This window comes from Emys orbicularis, chromosome 10 (genome assembly GCF_028017835.1).
Source record: "Emys orbicularis isolate rEmyOrb1 chromosome 10, rEmyOrb1.hap1, whole genome shotgun sequence".
Lineage (NCBI taxonomy): Eukaryota > Metazoa > Chordata > Testudines > Emydidae > Emys > Emys orbicularis.
In genome coordinates, this window is record NC_088692.1 from 71106213 (window position 1) to 71120911 (window position 14699).

The 14699-nt window shown below is 38.2% G+C and overlaps 1 protein-coding gene across 1 annotated transcript in view; it reads right to left on the reverse strand.

Annotated features, from left to right (window-relative positions):
• Positions 1 to 5959: 5959 nt before the first annotated feature.
• The window catches only part of ATP8B4 (ATPase phospholipid transporting 8B4 (putative)), a 154976-nt gene continuing 146236 nt past the window's right edge, over positions 5960 to 14699 (reverse strand). The window contains 5 exon segments of the mRNA XM_065412715.1: positions 5960 to 6310; positions 8039 to 8169; positions 9976 to 10114; positions 13304 to 13549; positions 14227 to 14310. Of these exon segments, the coding sequence (XP_065268787.1) occupies positions 5960 to 6310; positions 8039 to 8169; positions 9976 to 10114; positions 13304 to 13549; positions 14227 to 14310 (951 nt within the window).

The window sequence follows — 14699 nt, forward strand, 5'->3', positions numbered from 1 at the left end:
GTCTTACTAATCTATTAGAGTTCTTTGAAGGGGTCAACAAACATGTGGACAAGGGGGATCCAGTGGATATAATGTACTTAGATTTCCAGAAAGCCTTTGACAAGGTCCCTCACCAAAGGCTCTTACGTAAATTAAGTTGTCATGGGATGAGAGAGAAGATCCTTTCATGGACTGAGAACTGGTTAAAAGACAGGGAACAAAGGGTAGGAATAAATGGTACATTTTCAGAATGGAGAGGGGTAACTACTGGTGTTCCCCAAGGGTCAGTCCTAGGACCAATCCTATTCAACGTATTCATAAATGATCTGGAGAAAGGGGTAAACAGTGAGGTGGCAAAGTTTGCAGATGATACTAAACTGCTCAAGACAGTTAAGACCAAAGCAGACTGTGAAGAACTTCAAAACGATCTCACAAAACTAAGTGATTGGGCAACAAAATAGCAAATGAAATTTAATGTGGATAAATGTAAAGTAATGCACACTGGAAAAAATAACCCCAACTATACATACAATATGATGGGGGCTAATTTAGCTACAACTAATCAGGAAAGAGCTCTTGGAGTCATCATGGATAGTTCTCTGAAGACGTCCACGCAGTGTGCAGCAGCAGTCAAAAAAGCAAACAAGAAGTTCGGAATCATTCAAAAAGGGATAAAGAATAAGATGGAGAATATCTTATTGCCCTTATATAAATCCATGGTACGCCCACATCTTGAATACTGCATACAGATGTGGTCTCCTCATCTCAAAAAAGATATACTGGCATTAGAAAAGGTTCAGAGAAGGGCAACTAAAATGATTAGGGTTTTGGAACGGGTCCCATATGAGGAGAGATTAAAGAGGCTAGGACTTTTTAGCTTGGAAAAGAGGAGACTAAGGGGGGATATGAAAGAGGTATATAAAATCATGAGTGGTGTGGAGAAAGTGAATAAGGAAAAGTTATTTACTTGTTCCCATAATATAAGAACTAGGGGCCACCAAATGAAATTAATGGGCAGCAGGTTTAAAACAAATAAAAGGAAGTTCTTCTTCACACCGTGCACAGTCAACCTGTGGAACTCCTTGCCTGAGGAGGTTGTGAAGGCGAGGACTATAACAGGGTTTAAAAGAGAACTAGATAAATTCATGGAGGTTAAGTCCATTAACTGCTATTAGCCAAGGTGGGTAAGGAATGGTATCCCTAGCCTCTGTTTGTCAGAGGGTGGAGATGGATGACAGGAGAGAGGTCACTTGATCATTACCCTCTGGGCACCTGGCATTGGCCGCTGTTGGCAGACAGGATACTGGGCTGGATTGACCTTTGGTCTGACCCAGTATGGCCATTCTTATGTTCTTCAAGCAGACAGTCTCATGAGGTTGGGAAAATGAGTTCTTACAGACGATGGGATACATCCCTGGAGACTGCACCTTGATACAATGGGAAGGCTTGGGTGTCCCAATGACCCTAACCACTATTGCAGCAGAAGTTTTAACTACCAGTCTGACCTGAACTGAACAGGTCAAAGGGTAGATACCAGATGAAAGGCAGTCCACTGGTCCTCCACATTGGGGCTTGAGTGATAGGCCAACAATCTAGCCTCATAAAAAAGTTAAGTTACAGAAACATAACAAGGTAGCTATTCCAGCAAACAGCATGACAGTCAGGGATGGCAGAACCTTGTTTGTGCTGTAAGTAATGTCTGATGGTGTGGGAAGGATTCAGAGGGGACACCTAGCCCCAGTAGGGTAGATGGTCAGCTCCAGGATTGAGAGCTGTGGTGTGTGGGAGACAACATCCTTTCCTTCTCTTCAAGCTCCTCTGCTACTCCCTACCCTATACGTGGTGTTAGGAGCCAAATAATTTCTAACTAGTGTGACAGACCCAGACCAGTGGAGTACAGGAGTCTGGTAGAGGGCAAATATACTGGTCACTGGATGAGTAGTTTTCTGTTCCCTGAGTGACCAGAGCAGGGGCTGCACTAGAGTAATTAGGAACCTGCTAGAACCAGTTAAGGCAAGCAGGCTAATTAGGACACCTGGAGCCAATTAAGAAGAAGCTGCTAGAATCAATCAGGGCACCTGGGTTTAAAAGGAGCTCACTTCAGTTTGTGGTGCGAGTGTGAGGAGCTGGGAGCAAAAGGCGCAAGGAGCTGAGAGTGTGAGGGTGTGCTGCTGGAGGACTGAGGAGCACAAGCGTTATCAGACATCAGGAGGAAGGTCCTGTGGTGAGAATAAGGAAGGTGTTTGGAGGAGGCCATGGGGAAGTAGCCCAGGGAGTTGTAGCTGTCATGCAGCTGTTACAGGAGGCACTATAGACAGCTGCAGTCCACAGGGCCCTGGGCTGGAACCGGAGTAGAGGGCGGGCCCGGGTTCCCCCCAAACCTCCCAATTGACCTGGACTGTGGGTTCTTCCAGAGGGGAAGGTCTCTGGGCTGTTCCCCAACCCACATGGTGAATCTCTGAGGCAAGAAAATCCGCCAATAAGCGCAGGACCCACCAAGATAGAGGAGGAACTTTGTCACACTAGGTTTCGGTCCAAGCAGAGAGAAAGCCCCTCTCTCTGTGCATTGTGATGATGACTAAGATTAGCTGAGGCATTCTGGTTGACTGTGCCCAGTTTTGCACTTGATAACAGAGGCGGAAAGCTTCTCAGCTGTGGAACTTAGGTGATTATTAGAGTGCGAGTTTGCTGACCTTCAGTGCAAGGTTCATGTTCCTTACCAGGTATTTGCTTGACCTTAGTTTATAGATTCTGGTGGGTGATGGAGGGATAGCTATACTTCCTGCCCATTGAGGAGGGGAGTCCTATTAATTGTTTGCTTTGAAGGTAGGTAAGGCACTAAGAAGCCCATTGTTAAATATAACAAAAGCTAATATAAATGAAAAAGCTCTTTGAAACATATCTAATATAACAGTTTTGTATATGCATTTTGGAAGAAGAGCAACTCGTATTTTGGGTGGCTGCCTGAGAAATTCCAAAAGGTTGAAAAAGTATCCTCCGTAACCTTGAAGAGCTGCATCCAAACTTCTGCCTGATTTTCAAATGTGCAAGTTGCCCACAGTTCCCATTGATTTTGATGGGAACCAAGGATACTCAATATTACTGAAAAAAATCAGACCTTTTTTTCTTTCACTAGAAAACCAGCATCTTCCATCTACTAGAATGCACTTATTTAATTTTTAACAGCATTTCTATAGTGTTCATCGCCATAGAATAAAGGCAGCTGGTAATGTGCTTTGATATGATCTAATCAGTTAATCACAACATTTTCACAAAGGCATAAAACACAAACCAAATATATTATTAATACTTATAAATAGTATATTTGTAAAAAATATTGAGGACATACATGATTTAAATAAATTATGAAACAATACATAAACATTCAAAATGTTTTCTATTACAAGAGAGTTCAGACAATTTGGAATGAAACTTACACAGCTTTAAATATTCTCATTACCTAAGATATACCTTTTAAGGGATCTAACACAAAAACATATCAGGCCAAATGCGGTCTGGTATAATTGGGTATATGATTCTGTTCAAGTGCTTGGAGTTGTCATGGATGAAATTGGTCAACTGTCCTGTCAAATAAATACAGTTTGGGGTTCCCATTGGGAGTTGTCTCTTGAAGCACTTTTGGAGTATCTTCCTGATACATACCTCTTGTTTAACTGGGCACATTGATTGGTTAAATAAAGCCATTACTAACAAATTTACCTGACAAGTACTTAATAAACATTCCTAAAACAGTAAAGTCCAACTGGTCTTAAAACTACAAAGTTTAACACTGAAACTTATTTTTCTTTAGAAACTACAGAATGATACTGTTTTTCATCAACTTTGTTAAGAACTTGTTTTGCTAATGCAATGATTATCAAATAGTTGCCAGCATTTCAACATCTTTCTATTCTCCATGGTCCATTCTTTTGTGTAATTGTCAATTAATTATAAGTATGTTTTAAAAATAATTTATACCTCATACCACTTAACCTATATGAACATTTATTTTGCAAAACATTTGAAATTTGGAAATGCTCTTTTTTTCTTTTATATGACCTAAACATGGCAATTATTGATCTACAAATAAGCAATATTAAAACCTCATTTATTATGTTCTTTTATTATTTGCAGGCTTAAGCATTTGGATTGTTCCAAGTCATTTCACTAAAATGTTGGGCCTGATAGCTTGCAAAGGATAATACGCCAAATTCTGTGGTAATTTATACTGCATGCAATCCCTTTAGCTTGAACAGAATTACATAGGATATAAATCAGTACAGACTTTGACAGAATGATTTCTCTGTGCTGGAAGAAACACACTGAAGTGTTGCAAATTTATAGATATTTGTGCCAGATTGGGAAATTAATGCTCAACATGATTATATATTACTTCTACCCAAAATAATCATGCACAAATTCAAAGAAAAATAAAATATGTAAGACAAATACCCCTGGCTATTTTAATCTTCAAATCTTTATTTTTTGTTCATTAGAATTTGCAATACTAAAATTTAGGTTCCCTTTGGTGACATCACACTGGGTCAGTTGGTGAAGGTATATTTTAAACATAAACCTATACAAAGTATAGTACAGTTTCTTCTAAAAGCTAAATGGGAGTTTTTTCCTCATTGACTTCAGTTACCATTTAGCTGTATTAAATAGTATTAAAAATCTTCTATCTCAACATACTGAAGCTAAACAATATAAAAGAGAATTCTCTGCTTACAATCTTCTATCCTCCATGAAGAAGAGTTAGCTGGAAGCTCATATTTTGAATTCCTTTCCTCTCTTCTATAAATTATTTAAACTGGGAACTAGCTACTGATACATGTGTATCATGGATGGAACCCGACCAAAACCCTGGATATACCACCAAAAAATTGGGTGTTCAAAATCCAGAACTGGAATTTTTACAATTCTGATAATATATAGTCTCAACATCTACAGTATAAAATTCTTACAGTCCCCCAAATCCCAATTTCCATCATAAGGTAGCTAAGGTGCAAAGTAATATAAGGGTATATCAATCCTTTTTAAATTTAAGCTAGTCCTCTGCTATATTTTTACAGTGACTTACATTGAAAAGTACAGTGTTTTGTGAGATCTCTAAAAACAGAGAATTGTAAAGCAGATTTCCTAGATTCCACACAGAATCTGATAAAGCCCCTCCTTACAGGCATTTCTCTTTTCAACAGGCAGAGTAAAACCTTCCAAGGTGCTAAAGACAACAAAAGAAAAGTTGGAGCTGATTCTCTTCCCATTTATGCTTTTGTAATTCCATTGAATTCTCTAAAGTCATTTCTAATTTACATCAGAGCAGAGAAGGGAATCGGGTCCATTATATTTCAGCAGGAATTAACCTGAAAGAGTTATGCCGTAACTTCAAACTATGCACTTAATTACTAAACAGCAGATGAAATAGAAGTGAATGCAAACAACAGAATCACTCTGCACATATGGACAGATATTGTATAATTACACAGTATTTTATTTTTGGTTTCAATTTATAAACAATTTAAAAACTTAATTTCAAATATTAAAAAATATACACCCTGAAATCATTTGACTTTGAAACTTTTACATTGTTTAAATAAATACAAGTCAGTTAAAAAGAGGTTAATGACTTTTTACCATGGTTTCGTTCTAACAGTTTTTTTAAATGCCCCTGACTTCAGCAGTATGAAATAATTATACTGGAATATATGACTAATTCAAATATTTGAATACTGCATTTTCCCTTAACTTTGAGGGAAATTTCTTATAGATATTCTCATGGATAGTCCAACCTCTTGAAGCAGCTACACACATTGTTTTGCTATGGTAAACGCTTTTCAGAAAAAGGAAAAAATTAAAAAAAACAAGAGATCCCTTTGAAAATATTGTGTGCTGACAACATTCTTGAACATGCTGTAAAATATGGTGGGTTAGACACTTCCGCTTTAGTACTCAGCACACGTGGAAATTTCATGCTTAATGTTTACAAAGTGGCAAACAGTGCAAAGATATGGCCACAGTTTTTTAAAATAAACTTTTGTTTTCTTCTTTGACTCAGTTTCACAGTTCTGTCACTACTGAAGCCGTTCACTGTCTCTGCTGTTTTCTTACGTAAATTCTCAATCCAACTGATGCTATTATGCATGGTCCTAGCTAACTCTGATGTTTGATGTGAATTATTGACTCACATATTCTTTCCAGATGTTATAAGTTCCCCAAAGCCCTCTTGATGAGAAAAAGCATATGCAGATCTTCTTGAGCTTCTTCTGGACACCCGACGCATGTAGTTCTGTAATGGTTTCTGCTTCCTTCTAGCCTTCTGCAACTTCCGAACCTTAGGGGGAAAGTTTCCATTGATATGTGAAATTATTTTTGTGTTGTAAACTCTGACTAATTTTTAGATCTCAGTTATATTGGTGGGGCCTTTATAATGAAAAAAAACCAAACAAAATGAAAAAACAAAAACAACAACATAGGTGAAAGAGATTCCAGTAGATTCCAAAATAAAAACATGTGCTGAAGCCATCAGTGGAGTGTTAGAGAGGCACCGTGTTCTGCTGGGCTGAGCGAAGGCCATGGGGAAGATTCTGTGGTATGACTCTTGAGGCACAGCACAGAACTTGCAGCCCGGAGAAACGGGGGACTAAAATGGCTTTAACTCACCTTTATACACTCCCAGTCCTGGGGCATCTGGCATAACTGCAACAGCCCTGGGGCCTGTCTGAGTTATGGTAGCTTCCATGGGCTGCCCTATGGGCAGTAGAACTCCCTGGAATCTCTGCAGTGCTGCAGCCCTGCCTCCTATGCCTGAGTTTATGAGGAGGTCCTTGGAAAGCAGCCTTATGCCTGTCTTCCCCAATGCTTGCACCAAGGGACTACTTCCACAGCTGAACCAGGGCTTTTAGGACCCCTTTATGCCATTCCAGCCCAGTGCAGTATATAGGCCAGAGTGTGGAGTGAAGATCTCCTGCCTAGAAGGCAAGAGTTCTAATACTAGCTCTGTCACTGATTCTCTGTGTGGCCTGGCACAAATCACTTAATCTCACTGTCTCTTTTTCAAATCTATAAAATAGGAATAATAATACTTAGCTACCTCAAATGTCTGTTGTGAGGAGTTTTTAGTTAATGTTCATAACAGCACTTTGAAGATGTGAAGTGCTACCTAAGTGCTATTAGAAGCAGGGAGCCTAGAGCTAATTGGCCACTTTGATGTCACTGAAATCAGAGAATTAAAGAGGACATTTGGATCATTTTGTCAACTGCTTTCCCCCCACATAATTAATCCTTTTAAAATTTGAAAATAAACTCACAGCATATGTAGAACTGTGACCTCACCTGACATTCTGTTACACTAGTTTATACCCAATAACTTGAATACAATGGGGATTATTATATTGATTGATAAATTACCATGTAGATGGAATATACTTTACAGCTTTATTTTTCATGTGTTTTTATGAATAGTGAAGGAATGGCAGAAAACAATCTATTTGTTGTTAAGATTTGGCATGGATTTGAGTTACCTGGATTTCTATTCCAATAAATTTTAACCAGCAGTTTATGTGAACTATCCCTCTAAAGTCAGTGAGATTATTCACATGTGTAAGGTGAACAACATTTGGCCCAAACTATAAACCATTAAAAAAATTAACTGTTGGGATGGGACATCACTTATTATTCACTCCTAAGAATGTAAAACCTTGGGACATATTATGCTATCAGTAATTATGCAAAAGCTCCCATATAAATTAGTTTGCTTAAAAAGTTCTGGCACAACATTGCCCTTTGCTTGTGTGTGTTAACTTTTTTTAAACTTATAAATAAAAAGTAAAAAAAAATGCTGACCTAAAAGTCTATTATGAATTAAGTATTATTTTTCACTTCTTGCACATGCCAAATTGTATAGAGTCGATGGTGATGCTTTGAGAGAACTAATAGTATATTTCCCCCCAGTAGTTATGTAAGAACTATAAATTCTGTCTGTCTGGAAAAATTTTAGTTCCCTCTATATGTGGGATGCAATGATAAAGAAAAACTCTCACATAATAGGATTAAGTCATACCTGATCAATTAGCGCTGGATTTAAATCTTCCTTCAAAAATCGGAATGTTATTACAGGCATGACTGAAATCACAGTAGTCAAGAGGATGACAAGCCAAACACTTATCTGGCTCAGGGAATTACGGGCATTTCCTATTAACACAAGAAAATGAAACATATTTGTTAGGAGTACAAGGCTGTTGTTAATAGTTTGCAGTTGTGAGACATATTAAATTATCTTTTCTTTATGTTAACATGTGTTTCTGTTACAAAAATGCTTGAATTTTTCTAGAGATACAAATGCTTACTGCTGAAATTACAAAATTCTTTGGCAACATCTAAAATTTGACATAATCCAAAAATGCAAGATGGATTCCAAAGGAGGATTTAAGTGAGTGGCTGCACTGATGAACATAAGAGCAGCATGAGAAGACAGTGGTGGCACTACTATTTTTTTCTTCACATCACATTCCTCATCAATTTTTGAACTGTCAGATTGTTTGGTTTCTGTTCAAATGGCCAGATGACAATCTCCGCTCTTTGGACCAATACTCTGACCACCTTATTCTTCTTTCACATATGATTCATGAGAGGGTTACATTTAAAGTATCGACTCTGTATTAGGCCCTAATTCTGACGCACCATCAAATGGTATCAATCGGCTTTAAACTGCTAAAGCCACATTACAAGCCATGTCCTAAAGGACAAAGGATCCATATCCAGTTGCTTGTCACCTGAGCCATCCAACAGACATTTAACCAACGTTTTCACTAAGAAATATGCACATTTTCAACCCATCTAGTTAATTATTTTCATTTATTTAATACTATTTCATTTCCTTCCCAAATCACACTCAGGTGCTCTGCACTGAGTAGCAATTTTCTGTTTAGCATGATGTGTGGACTGTCACAGCAAAATGGTCCAATCTACACTACAGACAGGTCACAGTGGCATTATTCAGCCCAAGAGTGACTAGATTTCCAGTTGACCATTTAGCAAATCTGCCAAGTTTGTACTGGTGAGTTTGCTAATGGTATCCTGTAGACTAAAACAATTGATCCATTTGTGCCATCAGAAACATTCTACATCATTTAACCATGACTCTGATTATCAAGATTTCCAAGCGTACAAGGTAGCATGACTATCTGCACCATTAAAAAAAGTTTATATTCTTCTGGGATTTGGTGGACACACTTTTAGGCTAGCATTGTTCAAAGTCTGATTGGAAATGCACAAAGTGTAAGCAATGTAGGACTGGAATTTGTTTATGAAGGTTTTTCTGAGGTTTGGATAGTGGCAGGTACTCCTGTTCTGGAGGATTTTCCTGGGTGATTCAAACCATATCACACTACCAAAATTCCATATGGCTCCAGCTGTCCTTATTAGCATAAACAAACTCATCTCAAGTCATCAAATAGCTTTGGAAGTTCCTTGATGCTTTAAGCCTCTAGTTGTTAAAAAAACAGACATTCCACTTCCTGTAGCTTGCATTTGGCTACCAAAAATGCATTTGAAAGAACACAGTCATCATCTGACTTCAGTGAAGTCCTCCTGGGTCTCAGTAATTACTGGAGTGGCCTTGTATTGCACAGTCACTGCACAAACTACATCCTCTCAGCAAATTGTTCTGACCCCATTGTGCACAGGATTCCTGGGATGGTGCGGATTCTGGCCAGCGCTCTGAGCAGGCAAGAAAGAAAAAAAACTCTCCAAAATGTAAATTTCACTTCACTAATTTATTTATTCTGTTTATTGTTGCCAAGGCCTCTCAATATAGCAAGGATGCTTTTGTAAATTTGAAAAGCATTAACATTACTTAAGCAATATCAGTTCAGTTAAGCAAAGTTTCCCTCCCATATCTTCCATTCTTCTATGTACTTACAAGATCTAACTCTATATAGATTGTGGCAAATTGCATAAATATTGCCTGTATAATCGCATACCAGGTAATAGACTCACCTACAAAAGGAAAGTGCTTTGGGAATATAACAAAAATCCCATCACTGTGCATTGCAAATAAAATAGCAAAATACACAGCTATACTACCCAAGATGAAAAAACGATTGATGGCAGTCCAATAACTGGTATCCAAGGCTATCTGCAAATAAAATGAGACAAAACATATTATACTAAGAATCTTTAAGGGTTTAGAAAATATACGACATATCTTATTGAGTGGAGTGTTACGTATCTAAACAGAGAAGGGATTTGGGATTTTAAAAAAAATGTAATACAGTGCTCTGGATCTGTTTGGTACTTTTTCGTTTTTCCCATCACATATTCTCTTTTTCAAAAAAAATTAATTAAATATTTAATTGAAAAAGGCACCAAAACTGTAGCAGACAACATATTCTATCTCCCCCATGCACACACAGTTTTTAGGAATTCAGTTTAACTTTCTAATGAATTGTTCTTAAAAACACTTTTTTAAATGGGCAGATTAATACTTATGTCTGAGCTTATGTATATTCAAGTCGGGGTGCAAGTTTTAGTTATATTCAAGTCAGGGAAGGAAGTTTTAGATCTTCCAAACAATAAAAAGTAAATTTAGGAACCAAGATGCAAATAACATTAACTATATGCCATCATGTGGCTCAATTCAGGACTCTGTTTTGCATGTTTTTGTGCCGGGAGAATTACTTCAGAATAAGTAACTTTGTGAAAAGTGTTTATCCCGAGGTGATATGGTGTTTTTGTCTTTTAAAAGTTTTTCTGTGTGAGTTCATTCAAGAGCATAGCGATTATCTCATTTTAGGCACATCATTGTTATTGGAGCATTTAGTGCACCTAGCTGCAACACTCTGGGCATGTCTATATTAAAAATGTGTGGCTGGCCCATGCCAGATTACTTGGGCTCACAGGGCTCAGGCTAAGGGGCTGTTTAATTGCAGTGTAGACATTCGGGCTCAGGCTGCAGCCTGAGCTCTGGGACCTTCCCACCTCACAGTGTCCTAGAGCTGCAATTAAACAGCCCCTTATCCAAAGCCCCATGAGCCTAAGTCAACTGGCTTGGGCCTGTTGCAGATTTTTAATTGCATTGTAGACGTACCCTCCGACTACATGTCCCAGACCTGAAGAAGAGCTCTGTGTAAGCTTATCTCTCTCACCAACAGAAGTTGGTCCAATAAAAGATATTACATCACCCACCTTGTCTCTCTAATATTCTGGGACCAACACGGCTACAAAAACACTGCATTCAGAATAATTGGCATAGAAATTGCTAATGCTAAAACTCAGAACTGTTGGTGGAATGCAATAGCTAAGTGTGGGGGCAAAACAAATGCAAAGCCAAAATGAGAAAAAATAATTAAATAAAAAAATAGAGATGCTGGGCCAGTTCTGAGTTTTAACATTAACCGTTTCTTATGTTTGTTCCTTGTATGCATATGTAGGATCTAACAGAAGTGAGTAAAACTCTCATTGTGAAACCCCAAACCATATAAAACCCATCTGGATTGGCATTTCATCATAAATGAGAATCATCCTAGATTTGACAGAAGGTTTGTGGGGGTTCTTCACCCTTTCACAGAATCCTGGAGCAATTCAACAGTCTGTGGAAACCACGCAAACCTCATCAGTTTTGTTTGAATTTCCTATCAGATTTGGAATTCAAGGGTATCACAAACTCAACCCAAAACTCAGGAGATATAAACCACATGAATCAGTACTGAAAAAAAATACTTTACATGAACCCCTGTATACCAAAACCACTGAGCTCTGCAGAGCTCTAATATCAATAAAAGTATCACCACCCCTTTTCTCCTCATACACAATGGTAGATTTTACAATACATGTAGTAATCTATGCCAGCAGAAGTGAGATTAGAATCAGGCCTAAAATGTGAAAGCTCTTTTCTGAAAGCTTTATAATATTTAGGAACAAAACATGAAAAAGCAGAAAGAATGGTTTTGTGGTTAATTCAAAGAAATAGGAGCCGCAAGATCTGGGTGGTATTGCAGGATCTGCCACACACTTCCCTGGGTGGCCTTGTGCAAATCACTTAGTTGCTCTGGGTCCCAGATTCTCTCTCTGTAAAATGTGGTTAGTACCACAGTTGTATTGTCAGGCTCAAGTCAATAATATTAGTAAATTGCTTTGAGATCCTAAGAAGGAAGGTGCTATACTATATAAATACAATTCCGCTCTGCAATGACAGATCATTCTGAAATCCGCTTTCCATTACATTATCCAAGAAATATGAATTCTGTCAAGCTTCTTGCGTTATTTAATGAACATAGCACTTAAACTGAATTCTGGCCTTATCTTGATTTATGGTTCACCAGCATCCCAAAGCTTAATCATGTAACCACTATATGCATTCATTATACGCTTCCTTATCAAAAGCACATTCTGAATTCTTGAGTAATTTGTGAAAATTATAGCTATGAACTACAAATAATATATTGCCAGCTTGTTATGTCAGTGTGAGCAGCTGCTCAGTCGCAGCATAACACAAGGTGACTCCATATCTAAAGAAAAACACAATACAGCATTCTGACAGGGTATTTAACTAAATGTTTCCCAGCCCTCCCTTCTCTCCCCTGCCCCCATGCCCAGAGCAAGGACCTAAAGGCTGACAGAAAGGAAGCAATCTAGTAAATATTCAGTTCCAGAATCTAAATTATTCCCTCCTGCCTGGTGGATCAATCAAGTTTGGCCAACGTGGCTACTTCTTATCGGAGGGTCAACTGTCCCTAAAGCCACCACTCTAATCCCTGCTCTCTTTTATTTCCTAATTGCTCTCATCAGGCCCCTGTTCTCCTGGAAGACCTTAAGCAGCCTTTCCTAGAGGTCAATATCTTCATGCTAGACAAGTAAAACAAGACATAGTGGGGCAGATTCTCTTTCTTAATTCCAGGGGAAAACTTTAACTTGTTCACCACCCAGTCACGTTTGGGATTTGTCCATTACAATCCTTTGCAGTCAGCATTAAAATAACTCACAGAAAACTATTATGGGGAACTGACTTTGATAAATATGTTTATTACCATCCAGACTCTCTCAAATTGTTTAAGGCCTCAATGGGGTCAGTATTCTCAGATAAGTCTTTGATTACTCAGCTCTTTACCCTATCCTCAGAAAAACATATCAAGCTGATGAAGCTGTTTCTAAGAGGAGGAACACCCTAGTTTAGACCATTAAGTATTTATATGTGAATTTTAGAAATTGTCTCAATCCCCTGCAACTTCAAGTGTAGGTGTCACTTTTAATAGGAATTTCTGTATTTAGAAATGAGAAAAATAATACTGAAAAAACTCAACACCAAACACAAATCTTTATTTTTTACCTGAACACTGACTACAATAACTAAAGATGTTGCAACTGTGACAGCAAAAGACTGGTAGTCAGCAATATGTTTTCCATCTTCACCAGCTGTGTTATAAAATGCTCCATAAGGGATGAAGAAAAGGGCAAAAGAGGTGTAGACTCCATGTGCTATGCAGATGAAAAATTTGCGTTTATTGAATAGTAGATTTAGTTGCCCAGGTTCATAGAGTTTTGCATAATCCATGCTATTCTGCTCATTCACATCCTGTAACAAATCCATTTGGATAACGTGTTACTTTAATAGTGTCAGAAAATATTAAAGTTTGTATGCCACAGAGTGAGTAAAATTCCTGTGCCTTTAATAAAGGGCAAAAGGAATTTCCCTTGATTACAGTACCTTCTAAGAACTGAAGTGTGCTTAGAGCTAGGGAAGAAGATTCTCTTTCCCGCTCTGTCCCACTAATGCTACAAAGGAGATGGGAAATGACCATATCGGCCCTGATGGGGGCTCCACTGACATGGGGGAGTCTCCAACAAACATGCAGCCAGCATAGTTGGCTTCTATGCTATGTCCTCACTTCCCTGATCTTGGTGTAGTGAGCAACAGGAGCAGGGAAGGGTTGTAGACAGAACACAGTGCTCTCCAGCAATCGCCGGATTGGGGGACAGTCTATTGCTGAGGCTAAGGCTTAGGCTTGTGCAGAACCAGTCAAAGAATCATGAGCCCACAGCCAGTGTCTTAAAGGACTACTGCCTGATCCTGGAGCCATTTGGGGGCTAGTTCCCAGCATAAATTAGAATAATCTGAGGGGCAGATAAATAAAGGGGATTTACTTATACATTATTTGCATTTAAAACTGACTTGTTAATGATGCTATCAATGCCATTTATTGCTTCCATTTTAGACATTTAAGTCATGCTATAAATAAGATAAAATTGTACCTGGTCAAACAAACCCATAGCTAGTACAGGCAGCGAAGCATAGACAATGTTGAAGAGGGTAATAAACCACTGGTCATAAACAGTCTGAAAAGAAGATGCAGTTGATAAAGTGAACAAGTGTCATTTAAAAAACTTTTCACTATTATTATTTGGCACAACAGAACACACAACAGGACGCTTTACATCTGCTCCCCATGAACAGGATAACTGAATTTTGAAAATAGGTAAAATAATGACTATCTAAGAGTTTAGTGATTTGCTTTCTATGCAAGGGGTTATCCAATAGTATTTCATACCATACTTAATTATGAAAAAAGGGATAGCTGGCAAATCCACAATGTTTAATAAGCTGCTTGGTTAATGCATTTTTCATCTACCCCAGAAAAAGATGTGAGTTTATACCCAATCTGGAAATGGCAGAGTGACACAAAGGGAGGATTATTGAATAGCAGTTTCAAAATTCCAGACAATCT